Here is a 21,118-nt window from a genome sequence, read left to right as displayed (position 1 = left end):
TCAAAAGAGACACACACCCTCTGTTTACAAACTATAGAGATATAAACCTTTATTTCACAACTTTGTCATAATTCACTTTCTAATGAGACATGTTCTGGGGAGTTTAAAATACTGGGAAAGCTAGATGCTGAGTATCTTCCAGGCAGGAGCAAGGATGTGGTCACTCCAGGGCCGCTGCATTCCTGGGCCTTCAGGCAGCACAGACCAGACGTGCCAGTACTGTCCAGCCCCAGTTACTTAGGGCCACCTCCTTTTTTGGGGCTGTTAGTCCTCATTTCATGCCAAATTTTCACTAGCGGCTCCCTGTTCTTCCAAATGAGTTCATGACCGTAAGTAATATACCATCTGGGGAGAAGAAGAACAAACCAGGTCCAACATTCAAACAGTATGACATACAAATAACAAGAACCATGATGATACCAAGTTGACATTTTAAAAACTGAATGCCATTGTCACTTACTATCCAACATATTAAAACACTTGATTACTTAATGTAGATCAATGACTTACCTTTAATATACAGACTATATAAAAGATGGAAGTAGAATGGAACCAAACGTGACTGCTCCAAAAGTACCACACACATACTACTTTTACTTCACCACAACCCTGCAAGTCAAATACTATCACTTTCCCCATTTACAAACATGAAGAAACCGAGTTTGAAAGAAAGTCATTTGCCTAAACGCTACCAGCTTCTAAGTGGTCAATCAAGGACTCACTCATAGGTCAGACTGATTATAAATCTGGACTCTTTTTTATTATGTCAAGTGTAAGAAATGTCAAGAGTTAGAATTTATTAATAATGATGGCTATACCAATTTACATGCCCCTCATCAACTTCTGCCTGGCTACATAAAAGGATCCAAATTCTGCCAGCTCCCATCCCCATTTTCCTGTTAAAAGACACCTTTTAAAAGCAGCCTGAAGCAATGAGCTGAGGAAGCTCAAACACCGAGAGGTGCAGCAACTGAACCTGCTCAGGCTACACAAGCAGGAAGCACCAGACCTGAGACTAGGACCCAAATCTGGCTCTGTAACCTGTGCTCTGACCACGGGGCTATACCTCAGCATCTAGGGAGCACCTGCTTAAGCTGAGGAACACACAGGGAGTGACAACTGAGAGGCCCACAGGCCAGGGTCTGCACGACCAAGCCCCTGACCTGAGGGCAGCACAGGCTGTGTGGGGCACACACAGGCACCTGCCTCCCCTCATGGTGGCAGGAAGGTGTGGAGAGGGGATTGACTTGGAATGGCTATGATTAAAAGCTTTTGTTATTGAAACTATTATTTTTGCCCTGGCTCCCCCAAATTTCATTCCCTGGGGCAGAAACCAGATTTTGTTGATCTTTCCATCTCAGTCACCTAACAGGGAAAAAAGCTCTATTCAATTTGGTATCAGAATAGCAGTTTACTTTTTTAACATTTTTTTTAATGTTTGGAACATGTATTTTTTTTTTTATTACAAAGGGTTTAAACTATACCTGCACCTCAATACTCATTAAATATAGTTAAAATTTAATCATGAAAACACAAGTCATCATTAAAATTCTGAAAAATAATCAGCAAATTTACAGAAAGAAAAAGGTGCTTTAAAGACATACAGATTCATTAATAGGCATGTAACAAAATTATTTTCGGTTTAGTGTGAAGTCCTCTGGTGAACTTAAAACAAGAGAAAGAAGACCACCCTAAGATTCAAATGCAATTATAAAACTCTTACAAGAAACAAAACACTTATCAGGACTTTCCATTAATAAAGTTGTCTTCTCAAATTATTTTAACCTTATTTCAAGCAAAGAGTCAAATACTTTAATCTTATGGGTACATTGTTTAGATTATACTTGTAAGTTCAAATGTAACTGGTCATTTGGTTAAATTAAAATTAGGAAAGTATTTCTAACTAACTTCTGCCTCTTTTTGGCAGCAGTCTCACAGTCTAGTGCTCAGTCTGAAACTCCAGCTCTGCAATGACTTGCTGTGGGACCTTGGACAATTCCTCCCTTCAACAGCTTCCTTTCTAAAAGCTGGAATATCTCACAGGATTTTAAGAGTATTAAATTAGACCTTAGCTTAGGCACATAGCAAATATTCAATATACATTAGCTATCACTACTGTAGCAGTACAAGGTGAAGACCATAAAATGTGCTCCAGGGACATAAAGTCAAAGAAACGTGTAGAAGGTTACTAATAGAATCTGTCCCATTTTATAAATATTTCTCAATCTAGATTAAAGATGCCAGAAAAGATGAATTCTGGATATGACTGAGATCGAGTAAATGAAAGGAGCTGAAATTAGAAACAGCAAAAAGAAAGGATTCCTCTGCCTTTCAGATCCTGGACTTTAAAATGCACCTGATCCAGTTTTCAGAACAGAAAAAGGTCATCTAATTATAGTTGAGAAAAATAAAAAACTGCTGAGGAAAAGCTCCTTTAAGTATACAGGTAAATTTAGAGTTCATAAAACAGAACCCCTCATCACTCTTTATGTTTCTCATACTGTAGTATCAGGTCAGTTTCTACTATTTATAATGTGCTGCTGTTCAAGCTCGAACTCACACATGCTATTCTTTAATCATCACTGAAAATTATAAACGGCATAATGGCATTTAGTTCCACCGCCTACTGGGCAAAACTGCTCCACTAAGAATAGATTTTTCTTTTTTTTTAAATTAAAAAAAAAAAACTAAGTTTTCCCATTGTCGTGAAATAAAGTAAAAATCAAATAAAGGCCAAAGGTAACATTTACAGTAACAAAACAGGGGCCGTCATGGATCCATCACACCAGACAGACACCAGGTCTGCTGAAGGGCTTCTCATCTGTAGGGCCTCTCATCTGTCTGAAGTTCTACGGTGGTGTTGCTACAGCACTGCTCTGTTCTGGGCCTGAACCACAAGACAACTGTAATCACTATGGTGTGACGGGTGGGAAGGCTTTGGATCTGGGTACAGATGCTCAGTAAGCAGTCAACGCTCATGGATGACGTCTGGCCTCTACTCCAGCCATGCTGTGGGCACCAGCACACTCACCGCAGGAGGACCAGGAACTGTGACAGGTCATGAGTTGGGATGATACGGGTAAAGGCACAAATGACCAAGGCAGAGAAGGGCCAAGAGGCCCCCATTCCCATTGCACATGTGAAGCGGCTCAAGACCAAAGCAAACCACACTGCGATTTCCTTGCCCTCGCAATGCTACCGGCCCTGCTTCCATACCTGAACTAACTGCCTTACTCTACTCTGCCTTCTTCAGGGGTAGGGAAGGAGAGGACCTGAGAAATGTCAGTCAGTCATACTCAGACTTACATTCCAAAGAGAGCTCCCCCGAGATGTGCTGCATGATCAAAAAATTTCCATCCCAGGATCATTCCTGCTGTATCCATGGCAATAATGGCTTTTAGGGCCTGAAAGCCAGAACAGAGAACAGAACTGATACAACTTTGATTGTTCCAGCATTGACATTTCTAACTTAAGGGCAAGAATTCAGTCACTGTAAAAATATCACCCTGTCCCCAGCACTTCACGTCATAAAAATACTCACATTCCCTGCTGTGAACGTGAACATTGGAAGGAAGATGATGGCGAGTCTCCCTTCCGGGATCTTAGTGCAGACGGCTGCAAGGACAGTCATGATTGCACCAGACTGCAAACCAACACATAGGGGAAAATGTGAAACTCTCACTGTGCAACTGTTTAGGACTACAGAGTCTAAAGCAGAAATACTTCTTCCAGAACACTTATAAGCCATACATTTCTAGGGGAGCACATAGTTAAACAGCTTTCCATTACTAATGTACAAAATAACAAGCAAAAGGGCTCCAAGTCCATGATATAGTAACCACCTGGCAAGGACTAAACTACAGGCAGTAAGATTTAACCACCAGCATGTCCGCACTTGACAAACTTCAGGAACAGTGTTACGTCTGTCACATGCATCACCGTATTTAGTGACTAAAAATGCACTTCTCAACCTCAACAGAATTCCTTCAATCAGCGAGTGAGCATGAATTCTCCCAAATACTCACATGTGTGAAATTCCTCCCAAATTTAATGCTTTATCATAACTCATGTGAACTGTGCATCCTACTTCATAACAACACTAAATATTTTCCTTAAAAGAATTTGACAAATGCTCTGCTCCAGGAAAGCATGCCAAATTTATCCCATGGCTCTCCATGACCCACCCCTCACAGAATCCTCCCAGGGACACACATGCATCTGCCTGCTTGAGAAGCACTTTCCTTCACAACCTTGTATCTCAGAATAAAAATAATCGAAACTTCACAACCTTATGAAGAGTAAGTCAACCATCTCTTGTTATAACTGAAATTATAATTGCTACACAGTTTTATCATCCACATTGCTACAAATCTTCATAATTTAAATTGATGATGGCTATGAAATACCTGCTGGATAAATTATGATAATTTAACTAAACTTTCTTAATGTCACACATGTTCTCAATTTCTCTGGATGGTACAATAACTGAGAAACTGGATCATAATCCCTTGTTTACATTAAATCTCAAGATCATGATTCATTCAAACAGTTGGGCCCTATGCTAGACGCTGAGGATACAGAGGGAATAAAGTCAACAACTCCTGCTTTAATGGAGCTGACAGATTGGCATGAAAGACTGAAATAAGTAAAAGCAAAAAGTATGATCAGCTATGATGGGAAGTTTGGCAACTGCCAAACTTTTCAAAGTGGTATTAGTATTTTACTCTATCAGCATTATATGAGATTTCTAGTTTCTCCATGTCCTCCTCACCAGCACCTTAAGACTGATCATCTTTGAGATATAATGATATCTCAGTATGGTTTTTATTTTCCTTTTCCTAATGACTAATGATGTTCATCTTTTCATGTGGTTATTTGCTATTCATATATCTTCTTCAAAGCATCTGTTCATACTTTTGTCCATTCTATAATTTCGTTATATGTCTGACACACATCTTTTATCAGATTTCTGACAGGCAAATATTTTCCTTTAGCATGTTATCTTATCTTTTAACACTGCCTTTGGAAGAGTGTAAATTTTTAGCTTACATGAAGTCTGATAATCATTTGTTTTCCTATGGGTCCCACTTTGTGGTGTCTCAACTATGTCTTTGTCTAACGTAAGATCACAATGAGTTTTTTCTTGTGTTTTCCTATAAAAGTTTTTATCTTAGGTTTTAAATTAAAGTCTATGTTTCACTTAGAAGAAAACTTCAAAATACTCCTGAACTAGATTTAATTTTTAACATTCTGCCACATTTCACTTATTTTCTCTCTATATAATACTTTTTTATCCTGAAACATTTGAGAGTAGGTGGCATATATCAGACCCTTTTACTCCTAAATACTTCAGTGTATACTTCCTTATATTAATATAGCCTACAAAATAGTTCTCAATTTTAAGAAATTTTATATTGATACAATATTTCCTTGTATTAATATATCCTACAAAATAGTTCTCAATTTCAAGAAATTTTATATTGATACAATGTTTTCATTAATCTATAGAACATATTGCAGTTTTGTTAACTGTTCCACTAGTGCCCTTGTAGCTGTTTCCCCCCATTTATTGCATATAGTTGTCCTGTCTCTTTGCTCTCCTAAAAGCTGGACCATTTGACAGCCCATCTTTTTTTTTAAGGGGGGGGGCTCCATTTTCATTAAACGCCTCTGACTAAAAAAGGTGAAAATAAAGTAGGCCATACATTTGTCTAAACAGCAAGTTGTGGGAATTCCCTGGTGGCCTGGTGGTTAAGACTCTACGCTTCTACTGCCAGGGGCCAGGGTTTGATCCCTAGTTGTGGAACTAAGATCTCCCAAACTGTGCAGTACAATCAAAAAATATAATAAAATGTCATTTAAAAAAATAAAAAAGCAAGTTGCCACTTATTCAAACACATAAATACTTCTAAATTTGTGTAGATAAAGGTCACTTTAAGAAAATTTTAGAAGGATAATGGGACTGCCTATCTTTAAAATAATAAGTCCAATAAGTTAGTCTCAAACAAACTGGTTTTACATAGAATGGCTATTAAGAATTTTCTTTAATATTTAAATTTCTGTAATGAGCACTTTAGGCTTTCCAGAAAGGTGGCTCAGTAGTAAAGAATCCACTGGAACTGCAAAAGGCCTGCAATGCAGGTGTCCTGCATTCAATCCCTGGGTTGGGAAGATTCCCCTGGCAAGGAAATGGCAACCCACTCTAGTATTCTTCCCTGGGAAATCCCATGGATAGAGGAGCCTGGAGGGCTACAGTCAATGGGATCGCAAAGGAGTTGGACATGACTTAGCAACTAAACAAAAACAATGAGCACTTTAGATGGAGAAAATAATCATCAATGGAGAAGGAAGAATCCCTCAGAAGAAATGGAGTAGTCCTCACAGTCAATGAAAGAGTCCGAAATGCAGTACTTGGGTGCAATAACAAAAACAACAGAATGATCTCCATTCATTTTCAAGGCAAACCATTCAACACCACAATTATCCAAGTCTGTGCCCCAACCACTAATGCTGAAGAAGATGAAACTGGACAGTTCTATGAAGACTGTTTGGTGTTAGTTCTAGAACTAACACCAAAAAAAAAAAGATGGTTCTTTTCATCATAGGGGCCTGGAATGCAAACACAGGAAGTCAAAAGACACCTGGGGTAATAGTCAAGTTTGGCATTGGAGTACAAAATGGAAAGAGCAAAAGCTAAGGGAGTTTTACCAAGAGAATGCACTGGTCATAGAAAACACCCTTTTCCAACACCAGAGACAACTCTACACATGGACATCACCAGATGGTCAATACTGAAATTGGACTGATTACATTCTTTGCAGCCGAAGATTGAGCAGCTCTATACAGTCAACAAAAACAAAACCAGAAGTTGGCCCAGATCATGAGCTCCTTATTGCAAAATACGGACTTATATTGAAGAAAGTAGGGAAAACCACTAGACCATTCAGGTATGACCTAAATCAACTCCCTTATGATTAACAGTGGAAGTGACAAATAGATTCAAGGGATTAGGTCTGGTAGGTAGAGTGCCTTAAGAACTATGGAAGGAGGCGGTGACCAAAATCACCTCCAAGAAAAAGAAATGCAAAAAGGCAAAATGGTTGCTGAGGGCTTACAAACAACTAGGTAGAGAAGCAAAAGGCAAAGGAGAAAAGGTAAGATATACCCATCTGAATGCAGAATTCCAAAGAATAGCAAGGAGGGGTAAAGTCTTCTTAAGTGAACAATGCCAAGAAACAAAGGAAAACAGAATGGGAAAGACTAGAAATCTCTTCAAGAAAATTATAGATACCAAGGGAACATTTCATAGAAAACGGGCACAATAAAGGACAGAAATGGTACAGACCTAACAAAAGCAGAAAATATTAAGAAGAGGTGGCAAGAATACACAGAAGAACTGTACAAATAAGGTCTTAATGACCCACGAAACCATGAAGGTGTGACACTAACCTACAGCCAGACATCCTGGAGTGCAAAGTCAAGTGTGCATTACTACAAACCAAAGCTAGTGGAGGTGATGGAATTCCAGCTGAGCTATTTCAAATCCTAAAAGATGATGCTGTTAAAGTGCTGTACTCAATATGCCAGAAAATTTTGAAAACTCAGCAGTGGCCACAGGAGTGGAAAAGGTCCATTTTCATTCCAATCCCAAAGAAGGGCAATGCCAAAAACTGTTCAAACTACTGTACAATTGCACTCATTTCACAGGCTAGCAAGGTAACGCTCAAAATACTTCAAGCTAGGCTTCAACAGTACATGAACTGAGAATTTCCAGATGTACAAGATGGATTTAGAAAAGGCAGAGGAACCAGAGATCAAATTGCAAACATCCACTGGATCATAGAAAAAGCAAGGGAATTCCAAAAAAACATCTACTTCTGCTTCACTGACTATGCTAAAGCCTTTGACTGTGTGGATCACAACGAACTGTGGAAAATTCTTAAATTTTCTTAAATTTAAAGAGATGGGAATCTCTTTAAGGCAGACCACCTTACCTGCCTCCTGAGAAACTTATATGCAGGTCAAGAACCAACAGTTAGAAATGGACATTGAACGATGGACTGGTTCCAAATTGGGAAAGAGTACATCAAGGCTGTATACTGTCACCCTGCTTATTTAACTTATATGTAGAGTATGTCATGCAAAATGCTAGATTGGATGAAGCACAAGCTGGAATCAAGATTGCCGGGAGAAATATCAATAACCTCAGGTATGCAGATGACACCACCCTTATGGCAAAAAGCGAAGAGGAACTGAAGCGCCTCTTGATGAAAGTGAAAGAGAGTGAAAAAGCTGGTTTAAAATTCAACATTCAAAGAACTATGATCATGGCATCTGGTCCCATCACACAGATGGGGAAAGAATGGAAACAGTCACAGATTTTAATTTCTTGGGCTCCAAAATCACTGTAGATGGTGACTGCGGTCATGAAATTAAAAGACGCTTGCTCCTTGGAAGGAAAGCTATGACCAACCTAGACAGCATACTGAAAAGCAGAGACATTACTTTGCTGACAAAGGTCCATCTAGTCAAAGCTATGGTTTTTCCAGCAGTCATGTATGGATGTGAGAGTTGGACCACAAGAAAGCTGAGCACCGAAGAATTGATACTTATGAACTATGGTGTTGGAGAAGACTCTTGAGAGTTCCTTGGACTGCAAAGAGATCAAACCAGTCAGTCCTAAAGGAAATCAATTCTGAATATTCACTGGAAGGACTGATACTGAAGCTCCAACACTCTGGCCCCCTGATGAAGAGCGAAATCACTGGTAAAGACCCTGATGCTGGGAAAGATTGAGGGCAGGAGAAGGTGGCGACAGAGGCAGCATCACCGACTCAGTAGACATGAGTGAGCAAACTCTGGGAGACTGTGAAGGACAGGGAAGCCTGGTGTGCTACTGTTCTTGGAACTGCAAAGAGTCAGACATGACTGAGCAACTGAACAAACAACAATGGAGAAGCAACTTAGATGGTATAGGATTTTAATGCTCATCTTTAAATTCAGCTAACCAAGTTAAGTTTGTTTCACTGGAGAGAAAGTTTAATTTTACTGGTTTTTTTCTCTCTCAGAAAATAAGGTTCTCAACCTGATTTTTTCTGAGTTTTGTTGACTTTTTAAGGTTTTATTTAAAAATCTAGGATACAGAAGTTACATATCTGCTATAAAGCATGAAAGTTGAGGGGTTACTCTTTAACTTTCAAATTCTCAGTGACACTGACATCCACTCTTTTTAATACAGTATATACTGATAGACTGGAGAAGGAAATGGCTACCCACTCCAGTATTCTTGCCTGGAGAATCCCATGGACAGAGAAGACTGGCGGGCTACAGTCCATGGGGTCGTTAAAGTCAGACATGACTTAGTGACTAAACCACCACCAAGCTAATAGATTATGGGGGCAGATGTTGAACTTCTAGCCAGAACAAATCTTTCAGGGAGTCATGAATTCAAACCTATGTAGACCCTAGAGGTCTGCCTCCTTGGTTAGAGGTAAGGATCCTTTATTCTCCACTCATAACTTGACTATACAGCCTATAAGTTATGCATAAAGGTCAACTCATTATTAATTAACAAACAAATTTTCATAAGTACTTTTCTTTATTTAATCTTCACGTATGTTCTCATACAAAAGCTTTTTATGTGTTTTTTTAAACTATGAATTTTAAGTGAATTTGCTTTAAGAAGCCTCTTGCTTCTGCAAGCTACATACTGCTAAAAATCCCAGGTGTTATATGTACAACAAAAGACAACTCTGAAAAGCTGAGAAAGGAAAGCAGCCCAGCTAGGAACCTTAGGAGCCAACGAACAACATAGTGGTGAGTTTTCTTTTGGCCTCATGATGCTCAGATTGGGCCCTGGCGAAGTTCACAACATGGAAACACCAATGAACTCAGACAAAATAGGTCTGTACCCAAAAATGCTCACTCTAGCCAAAGGACCAAGAAAGCATTCTAGCAAGACAGAAAAGTTTTCAGACAACAACCACTCTACTCCAGACAGAAACAGTCATTACCTGATCCCCATCAGCAAAAGCTGAGTAGAGTCTGGACTTCCATTCTTAAAGACTAACAAGGCACCCCACCCTCTGACAGAGTGGTGTCAGTGGAGGCCACTCACGCAGCAGTAACAAGGCACGCTTGCTCCTCCTAGGCAAAGGGGTATTAGCAGAGGTCTACTGAGGAGCTCGAACTCCACACCCTGCAGCAACAAGAGCCATTCCCCGCCACTGTCAAAGGAGCTGGAGTGGGGAACCTGGACTACCAACCTCACCCGGCAGTAGTGATCAGAGCACTGTCAGAGGAGGCCTGCCAAACAGATTTAATTAAGATTAAAGTCTCATAATGTAATATCCAAAATGTCCAGGTTTCACTTAGAAACCACTTATCAGGGAACTCCCTGCAGGTCCAGTGGTTAGGACACACTTTCAGTGCCGGGGCCCAGGTTCAATTTCTAGCCACGGATCTAAGATCTCCTAAGTAGCACGGCCTGGCCAAAAAAAAATAAATTAAATTACATTAAAATTAAAGTCACCAATTATACCAAGAACCAGAAAAATCTAACTCGAATGAGAAAAGACAATCAGTAGATACCAACCATCAAGATGACACAGATGTTAGAATTATTTAACAAGCATTTTAAAGCAGCCATCATAAAAGTGGTTCAACCAGCAATCACAAACATGCTTTAAACAAGTTAAAAAAAAATAGCATAGAAATAGAAAGGCTCAAAGAAATAGAAGATATCAAGAAAAATGAAAACTAAAAACTGTAATAACCTAAATAAAAATGAATGGTTCAAGAAGAATGGAAAGGACAGAAAATAGTCAGTTAACTTGAGATGGAATAGCAATTACCCAATCTGAACCACAGAGAAAAAATAGACTTTAAAAAAAGTTACTGGGGTTTTAGGGATAATAAACTATCTAACATCATGTTAGAGTCCCAGAAAGAGAGAAGAAAAAGGGCAAGGCAGAAAAGGTATCTGAAGAAAGGACTGACCAACTCCCAAAAGACATAAACCTAAATATTCAAGAAACTGAGTGAACCACAACAAGATAAACACAGATGTCCATGACGAGACATACAGACAAACTTCTGAAACTAAAGACAAAGGAAAAGGTATAGAAAGTGGTACTAGAAAATGACATCTTACCTGTAAGGGGAAAAGCTACCTGAACAACAAAGAATTTCTCTTCAGAGACTATGGAGGTCAAAAAAAAAAGTGGCATAACATTTTTCAATCGCTGAAAGAACTGAGCCTGGAGTTTTATATCCAATGAAAATACCCTTCAGAAATGAAGGGAAGAAAAAAAATGAAAGGGAAATTAAAGCACTCTCAGAACAAAGAAAACCTGAGAATCCATCACAGCAGACATAACTGGCTAGTGGCTAAAGAAACGGTTAAGAGAAATTTTCTACACAATGAAATGACAGGAGGAGGAAATCTTGGAACATCAGAAAGAACAAATCAAGGAAAAAGTAAAAACTATGTGTAAATACAATAGACTCTCCTTCTATCTTGGAATTATCCAACTCATGGTTATTGGTTGAAGCAAAAATCATAAATGTATGCAGAGGAAATATTTAAGACAATTAAAATCTGGAGAAGGTATGGGGCAAAAAGTGAGGTAAGGTTCACTTCACTCAAATTGGTAAAATGATACCACAAGTAGATTGTGGTAGTGATATACACAGATTATAGTATCCAGCTGCTGCTGCTAAGTCGCTTCAGTCGTGTCCGACTCTGTGTGACCCCACAGACGGCAGACCACCAGGCTCTGCCATCTCTGGGATTCTCCAGGCAAGAACACTGGAGCGGGCTGCCATTTCCTTCTCCAATAAAGGAAAGTGAAAAATGAAAGTGAAGTCACTCAGTCGTGTCCGACTCTTCGTGATCCCATGGACTGCAACCTACCAGGCTCCTCGGTCCATGGGATTTTCCAGGCAAGAGTACTGGAGTGGGGTGCCATTGCCTTCTCCGGTAGTACTCCGAGCAACCGTCAAAAAGTTATACAAAGAGATATACTCCAGAACACTACTGGTGTTCAGTCGCTAAGTCCTATCCAACTCTGTGTGACCCCACGGAGACTGCAACATATCAGGCTTCCCTGTCCCTCCAGAACACCATCAGTTCAGTTCAGTCGCTCAGTTGTGTCTGACTCTTTGCTACCCCATGAATCGCAGCACGCCAGGCCTCCCTGTCTATCACCAACTCCCGGAGTCTACTCAAACTCATGTCCATCGAGTCGGTGATGCCATCCAGCCATCTCATCCTCTGTCGTCCCCTTCTCCTCTTGCCCCCAATCCCTCCCAGTATCAGGGTCTTTTCCAATGAGTCAACTCTTCGCATGAGGTGGATGCTGAAGCCGAAACTCCAATACTTTGAACAGAACACTATAGATAAGTCAAAATGAAATGCCAAATGAATCTGCACTAGTGATTGTTTTGTTTCACTTGCAACTTTGTAAGAAAGAGACTGAAGATACTCTCCTAACTAAACATGAGAAATCAGTTTATGTATAGTTTAGATCAATGATAAGCTAAATCAATGAAGTTACAGCAAGCAGGTTATCATATTTGGTATGCAAATCCAGCCAATGATAAACTATAAACACTACCATAAAAAAATCTATGGGATGCAGCAAAAGCAGCTCTTAGAGGGAAGTTCATAGCAATACAATGCCTTAAGACACAAGAAAAATCTCAAATAACCTCAAACCTAACACACCACCCAAAAGAATGTGAAAAAGAAGAACAAACAAAACCTCAAGCTAGCAGAAGGAAACAGACATCAAAGATCAGAGAGGAAATAAATAAAATAGAGATAACAGGGGGAAAAAAAACCAACACAGTAAACAGCTGGTTCTTTGACAGGGTAAACAACACTGATAAATCTCTGGCCAGGCACACCAAGAAGAAAGGAGCGAAGATCCAAATAAACAAAATACGAAAGACAAGAGGAAAAATCATAACTGATACCACAGAAACACAAAAAGCCATTAAGAGAATACTATGAACAAATATATGCCAAGAAATTTGACAATTTAGAAAAAAACAGACAACTTTCTAGAAACATACAGTCCACCAAAACTGAATCAAGAAGAAATAATCTGAACAGAACAATCACTAGAAATGAAACAGAATATAAAATTTAAAGAAAAATCTCTGAAACAAAAGTCCAGGACCAGATAGCTTAGCTGGGGAATTCAACCAAACATACAAAGAAGAACTTAATATGCTCCTTCTCAAACTCTTCCCAAACACTGAAGAGGAAAGAAAACTTCCAAAGACATTCTATGAAGCCACCATAACCCAGATACCAAAAGCAAAGACACTACCAAAAAAGAAAATTACAGGTCAGTATCTTTGATAAATATAGACACAAAAAATCTCAACAAAATATTAACAAACTGAATCCAATGACATACAAAAAAAGTCATACACCATGACCAAGCTGGATTCATCCCCAGGTCACAAGGAGGGTTCAATATATGCAAATCAATCAATGTGATACACATTAACAAGAGAAAAGACAAAAACCACATGATCAACTCAATAGATACAGAAAAAGCATTTGATAAATTTTAACATCCACTCGTGATAAAAACCCTTACAAAAATGAGTATAGAGGGAACATAACATAATAAAAGCTATTTATGACAAACCCACAGCCAATATAGTACTCAATGGTGAAAAGCTGAAAGCCTTCCTGCAAAAATCTGGAACAAGACCAGGATGCCCACTCTTAACACTTCTCTTCAACATGGTATTGGAAGCCCAAGCCACAGCATCAGACCATAAAAACATATAAAAGGTATTCAAATTGGTAGGGAAGAGGTAAAACTGTCATTATACACAGACCCTAAAGACTCCACACAAAAACTACTAGAACTGATAAATGAGTTCAGTTAAGGTAGCAGGACACAAGATTAACATACAGAAATCAGTTGCCTTTTTTACACTAACAAATATCAGATACTGTAAACAAACAATGCCCTTTAAAATCACATAAAAAATAATAAAAACCTCACCAAAGGAGGTGAAAGATATATGTTCAGAACTACAAAATATTAATAAAGGGAATTAAAGATGACACAAAGAAATGGAAAGATATCCCATGCTCTAGGCTTGGAATAATTAATACTATTTAAATGGCTATACTACCTAAAACAACCTACAGATTTAATGAGATCCCTATCACATTACCCATGACATTTTTCACAGAACTAGAACAAATAATCCTAAAATTTACATGGAACCATAAAAGACAGAATTGCCAAAGCAATCCTGAGGAAAAAGAACAAAGCAGGAGACGTAATCCTTCCAGACTTCAGACAATACTACAAAGCCACAGTAATCAAAACAGTGTGGCAGCACTGGCCCAAAAACAGACATACAGCTCAATGGAACAAAACAGAGAGGTGGGGGTGGAACCCATACACCAATTAATCTTCAACAAAGGAAGCTAGAATATAAAATAGGAAATAGCCTCTTTAGCAAGTGGTGCTGGGAAAGTTGCAGAGCTCCATGTAAGTCAATGAAATTAGAACATACCTTTACACCATGCACAAAAATAAACTCAACATGGCTTACAGACTTAAATGTAAGATATGATACCATAAAACTCCCATATCATAGGCAGAACATTCCCTCACATAAATCACACCAATGTTTTCTTAGGTCAGACTCTCAGGGCAATAGAAATAAAAACAAAAATAAGCAAATGGGATCTAATCAAGCTTAAAAACTTCTGCACAGCAAAGGACACCATAAACATAAAAAGACAATCTAAAGAATGGGAGAAACTATTTGCAAATGATGTGATGGACAAGGGCTTAATTTCCAAAATATACAAACAATTCATACAATATCAAAAAAAACAAACAACCCAATTGAAAAATGGGCAGAAGTCCTAAATAGACATTTTTCCAAAGGAGAAATACACAAGGCCAATAGACACATGAAAACATGCTGAACACTGCTAATTATTAGAGAAATACAAATCAAAACTATAATAAGTAATGTTTCACACTGGTCAGAATGGCTATCATTAAAAAGTCTACAGATAAAAAAATGCTAGAGAGGGTGTGGAGATGAGAATGTAGACTGGTGCAGCCACTATGGAAACCAGTATGAAGATCACTCAAAAAAAGCTAGAGTTGCAATATGATCCAGCAATCCTACTTCTGCGCACCCAGACAACACTATAATTCAAAAAGATATATGCATTACCATGTACATAGCAGCACTGTTTAAATAGCCAAGACATGACAGCGACCTAAATGTCCACTGACAAATGAATGGATGAAGAAGATGTGGTGCATATGGATAGTGGAGTTATTATTCACCCGTAAAAAAGAATGAATAATGCCATTTTTCAGCAACAAGGATGGACCTAAAGATGATCATACTAGGCAAAGTGAGAAAAAGACAAATACCATATGACATCACTAACTTATGGAATCTAAAATACAACACAAATCAACATTACCTATGAAATATAACCAGGCTCACAGATATAAAGAACAGACTTGTGGTTGCCAAGTGGGTAAGAGGTAGGGCAGGGAAGGAGTAAGAGTTTGGGATTAGCAGAGCAAACTATTATATATAGGATGGATAAACAACAAGATCATACTGTATAGCAAAGGGAAGTATACTCAATATTCTCTGACAAACCATAATGGAAAAGGGTATGTAAAAGTATATATGTATAACTGAATCACTTAGGTCTACAGAAGTTAACACATTGTAAATCAACTATACTTCAATCAAATTTTTAAAAATTAAAAAAAACTATTCATAACTCCAAGGGAAAAAAATTCAAACATTTTTACATATGCTACTTCCTACAATAAATACTTCACTAATCTTTTCCGTCTCAAGACAAAGGGTATATTTCGCAGCAAACAAACTTTTGAAAATCAGAAAATTAGAAAAGTTTCCTGCCAATAACTAGTTAGAAATTCCATTTTTAAAAAAGATTCAGAACATGCAAGGCGCCAACAAAATCCTTAACAAAATCTAGTCAATATTTTTGCTCCCTTGTGCCAATGTTAATTGACAAATATTCTTTAGCAATCTTCATCTTTCAAAGGCAATAAGGCCAGTACTTTTTATTTTCTACCACAATTCTGTCAGTATTTTTTCCTCCACATTTCTCATTAAATATACTATATACTGGAGAAGGCAATGGCACCCCACTCCAGTACTCTTGCCTGGAAAATCCCATGTATGGAGGAGCCTGGTAGGCTGCAGTCCATGGGGTCACGAAGAGTCGGACATGACTGAGCGACTTCACTTTCACTTATTACTTTCATGCATTGGAGAAGGAAATGGCAACCCACTCCAGGGTTCTTGCCTGGAGAATCCCAGGGACGGGGGAGCCTGGTGGGCTGCCGTCTATGGGGTTGCACAGAGTCGGACATAACTGAAGCAACTTAGCAGCAGCAGCATACTATATACCTGATGACTTGGTTTTCTTTCATTTTAACCAAAAAAGAATAAAAGTATTGGGGCATGATAATTACATCCTGCGATGGCTCGACAGGATTTTGATGACTGAACAGAAATCAACACTTCCACCTTATGTTTCCTACTATGCTAAAAGCTCTCTAAACATTTGCATTGCAAATCAGAAATAGGTATGTTATCACAACTTTATATTGAGAAACAGGTTCAGAGAGGTAAAGTAATAAGTCCCGGAAATCACAAATGAGTGGCAGAGCTGGGATTCAAAGCCAGTCTAATTCCAAATGCCACGCTACCACACTCTATTCATCTCAGACTTCACTTTCTTATCTGTAAAATGGGAATAACATTTGTCTGAGGGCACATCAAAATGCTTTCCCAGATCCCCTGAACTAGTGAGAAAAGTACTCCCACCTACAGAACCTCCAATGTCCTCTAAAGACGACTCAGCCCTTTCAGTGTATATTAGATGTGTGTAATGTTTGCTCCCCAACTAAACTAAATTTGAAGTCAAAGTACATGTCTGATTCATCCAATTGGTCTTCACAAAACAGGTACTTAGTTGACAAATGAGGTACAGAATAGATTTGAGATATATAAATGATATTGGCACCAAATTTTATATAGAAAACATTCCACAAAGAAAAAAGGGTAGGGGGCTAAAGTTAAAGTATAAAGGTCACAGGACAAGATACCGGCCTCATTAGGAAAATTAAGTAGACACAAATCTGAGGAACAGACAAATTATGGCATGAGTATTTTACATAAGGGTGCTTTTCTGAAATTAAACATTTGTAGAGTTTCTTTAAACATGACATTTCTATTTGAAAACATTTAACTGCATTAGTATTTATGCACAATTAAATGTGTAGTCTTTAAAGACATATGTAAAGATTTCCACATGTCTAGAAATTTGCCATTAAATGCAAAAGAAAACAGACTTGTAATTTTTACAAAATCATCTGGAACATAACTGAGACCAGGAAACTGTGATCTTGCTCACTGGATGCATTCCCAGTCTCCAGCAAGTACAGTGCCTAGTAGTCCAACCTGCATAGCACACAAGTACTGATAAAGAAGAGGATACAGTACCAGATTCAAATCTTTATTTAGAAGTTTTCAATGCTAGACTAGGCTCTCTGGTTTATGGGGATTGGATACCCACTATTTTGACTATTCCTCATGATATGTACTCTGTGCCAATTAAGTATATACAGATCACTAAAAGCTACAGCCTGACATTTGTAAGGCTTTACAAATGTATACGTTCTATATTAGACTCAAATTAGTTAGTAGTATTGTTCTAATATTAATTTCCTGCTTTGATAGTTGTACTAGTGAAAAATTTTAACTAGAAATACTTACTGCACCAAGTGATGGTCCATATCTTCCTGTGGCAACTTTACACACATAACTGACAAAATTGGAAATAACACCTAAGAAATAAATCACATTTCACTAATTTCAGTGAGGTATAAAAATGGCTTCCATTTCTGACCTCCACCCCATGAAGTCCAACAGTTGGGTTTCTTCCCCAGTCAAGGTGCAGGCATAAATACTTATCCTGCCTATCATTTCAGATATATTATAGGGAAAGCAAAGTCTGACCCACTGCATCACTTACTAAGTAACACAGGGTCATTCACTCTACCTCTTAATTTTCATTTTCCTCATCTACACTGTATGAAGAAAGAGTATGGCCCAAACTCACCAACTGTCTGGGAATTCTCTGGAATACACATTATACACTAAATCAGAATCTCTGGAGTGGGACCAGGGAGTCTGTATTTTACCCAGTTTGCCAAACGAATGTGCTGCAGATCTAGACTAGATGACTTTTTAGGTCCCTTTGGCACCAATGTCATCTGACCTTGAGTGTGGCTAATTTCAAAAAACAACTTTCTGTGGAGCAGAAATTAATGGCACTTGAAAGAGACTCTTTGTAATTACAACAACATTAGTGCTCAGGGGAAAGAACTACACACACAGGCCAAAGATATTACTCAGCTTCTGTTTTGAGGGACTAGATGCACATGAGTAATTAACAATCATTAAGTACCCACTCTGGACCTTGTGGTAGATGCTTCTATTTTCATTCCTTCTACAACCCTATGTCATGAGAGTGAGTACCATTACCCTCAGAGAGGTACAGTCTTTTCTGCAACATTACACAGCTGGTAGCAAAAATAGGATCTGAACCTAGGTCTTCCATCTCCAAGTTGAGTGCCTTTTCACTACACATAACTGGCAGATATACTGTTTTTAAATGAAAGAATTTTAGGAATGAAGGATTTTAGGAATGAATTTTTTATACTTTATGGCTTTAAGTACATTTTGCAAACAAAATACTTTTTTTTTGCGACAGTTCAGTTCAGTTGCTCAGTCGTGTCTGACTCTTTGTGATCCCATAAGCTGCAGTACGCCAGGCCTCCCTGTCCATCACCAACTCCCGAAGTTTACCCAAACTCATGTCCGTTGAGTTGGTGATGCTATCCAACCATCTCATCCTCTGTCGACCCCTTCTCCTCCTGCCTTCAATCTTTCCCAACATCAGGGTCTTTTCAAATGAGTCAGCTCTTCGCATCAGGTGGCCAAAATACTGGAGTTTCAGCTTTAACATCAGTCCTTCCAATGAACACCCAGGACCAATTTCCCTTAGGATGGACTGGCTGATCTCCTTGCAGTCCAAGGGACTCTCAAGAGTCTTCTCCAACACCACCATTCAAAAGCGTCAATTCTGCGCTCAGTCCTCTTTATAGTCCAACTCTCACATCCATATATGACCACTGGAAAAACCATAGCCTTGACTAGACAGACCTTTGTTGGCAAAGTAATGTCTCTGCTTTTTAATAGGCTGTCTAAGTTGGTCATAACTTTCCTGCCAAGAAGTAAGCGTCTTTTAATTTCACGGCTGCAATCACCATCTGCAGTGATTTTGGAGCCTAAAAAAATAAAGTCAGTCACTGTTTCCACTGTTTCCCCATCTATCTGCCATGAAGTGATGGGACCAGAGGCCATGATCTTAGTCTTCTGAATGTTGAGCTTTAAGTCAACTTTTTCACTCTCCTCTTTCACTTTCATCAAGAGGCTCTTTAGTTCTTCACTTTCTGCCATAAGGGTGGTGTCTGTCATCTGCATATCTGAGGTTATTGATATTTCTCCCAGCAATCTTGATTCCAGCTTGTGCTTCCTACAGCCCAACGTTTCTCATGATGTACTCTGCATATAAGTTAAATAAGCAGGGTGACAATATACAGCCCTGATATATTCCTTTTCCTATTTGGAAGCAGTCTGTTGTTCCATGTCCAGTTCTAACTTTTGCTTCCTGACCTGCATACAGATTTCCCAAGAGGCAGGTCAGGTGGTCTGGTGTTCCCATCTCTTTCAGAATTTTCCACAGTTTATTGTGATCCACACAGTCAAAGGCTTTGGCATAGTCAATAAAGCAGAAATAGATGTTTTTCTGGAACTCTCTTGCTTTTCTGATGATCCAGTGGATGTTGGCAATTTGATCTCTGGTTCCTCTGCCTTTCCTAAAACCAGCTTTAACATCTGGAAGTTCACGGTTTTTTGACGAGATCGGGCACATTCAGGGTGGTATGGCCATAGACTCACGGTTTTTTGAGACAAGCAAACTTTAATCAACCAACTGCCAATTTAAGAGCATTTAGGAACCTGGAATCCTGAGTTATCATTTTCAAGCTGAGATAAGGAAATGCTGCTAAGTCCAGAATGACTAGAGTGGTTCCATGCTAATGTATGCTTGCAACAAAATGAACGAACTCATTCTTGACAATTTTACTGGAGAGCTCTAATCAAAAGCTTTCTGGAAACTGAACACACTTCGGAAATGAGTGTAAAGTTATTTAACAAAGACCCACAGGATTAAGGCAGGCGAGAAGTCTGGGAACCACTCATCTATAAAATGGTGGGCCGGAGCTAAAAAAACCAAGGCCTTGGGAAACAAAAATTACATGCTTAAGTACTACACCAGCTTGTATCCTTCTCTATATACAATCTGAGAAACAAATATGCACTTAGGGTTACTGTATATAGAATGTGGCTATAATCATTCCCTTTGTTCCTTCTCCAGATAGATGAGAGCACTTAAACTCTGGACAGCCCCAAGATGAAAGCTGATTACCTGCAGATAAGTATACTGCCATGAACTGCTCCTGACCCAGAATGTTCACTATGCTGGAGGAGAAGCTCCACAAGACATACATATTGGCTGCCATGTGAAACAAGGAGAAATGACTGAACGTTGACAGCAACATTGGAGAACAAAGGACCTCTACAAGAGAAAGAAAACGTCCTGTAATTGTGCACACATAGCCAGGAAAAATGATCCATTTTAGACTTTTTCATTATCATCATCATTATGAAAAAAACATGCACAACAAACCAGAGCCAGTTAAAAGACTGGATAAGATGGTTTAAGATAGCATTTTTCAAAGTGGTACAAAGCTACCTTAAATCTCTTTTCTATAGCAACCAATAAAAATTCTCAGGTCAACAAAAGCAACTTGTCCTATGGAAAAAGTTAGCTAGAAAAAATAATTAGTAAATTATTTAAATCACAGAAATAAAACTGTATATATAATAGTCTCTTTAAAGAGTAAACTTGTAGTGATTACTGATCTTAAGTCAC

General features: G+C 38.7%; 1 protein-coding gene across 1 annotated transcript in view; it reads right to left on the bottom strand.

Annotated features, from left to right (window-relative positions):
* Window positions 1-23: 23 nt before the first annotated feature.
* Window positions 24-21,118, bottom strand: part of PARL (presenilin associated rhomboid like) — a 54,201-nt gene continuing 33,106 nt past the window's right edge. Inside the window, exons 6-10 of the mRNA XM_065943000.1 lie at window positions 20,612-20,761; window positions 17,833-17,903; window positions 3,542-3,643; window positions 3,307-3,404; window positions 24-345 (exon numbers count right to left, since the gene is read on the bottom strand). Of these exons, the coding sequence (XP_065799072.1) occupies window positions 234-345; window positions 3,307-3,404; window positions 3,542-3,643; window positions 17,833-17,903; window positions 20,612-20,761 (533 nt within the window). The 3' untranslated portion in view covers window positions 24-233. The remainder of the gene's footprint in view (window positions 346-3,306; window positions 3,405-3,541; window positions 3,644-17,832; window positions 17,904-20,611; window positions 20,762-21,118) is intronic.

The sequence above is a fragment of the Muntiacus reevesi genome, chromosome 8 (assembly GCF_963930625.1).
Source record: "Muntiacus reevesi chromosome 8, mMunRee1.1, whole genome shotgun sequence".
Taxonomy (NCBI): domain Eukaryota; kingdom Metazoa; phylum Chordata; class Mammalia; order Artiodactyla; family Cervidae; genus Muntiacus; species Muntiacus reevesi.
This window is presented reverse-complemented; position numbering and strand designations above follow the sequence as displayed.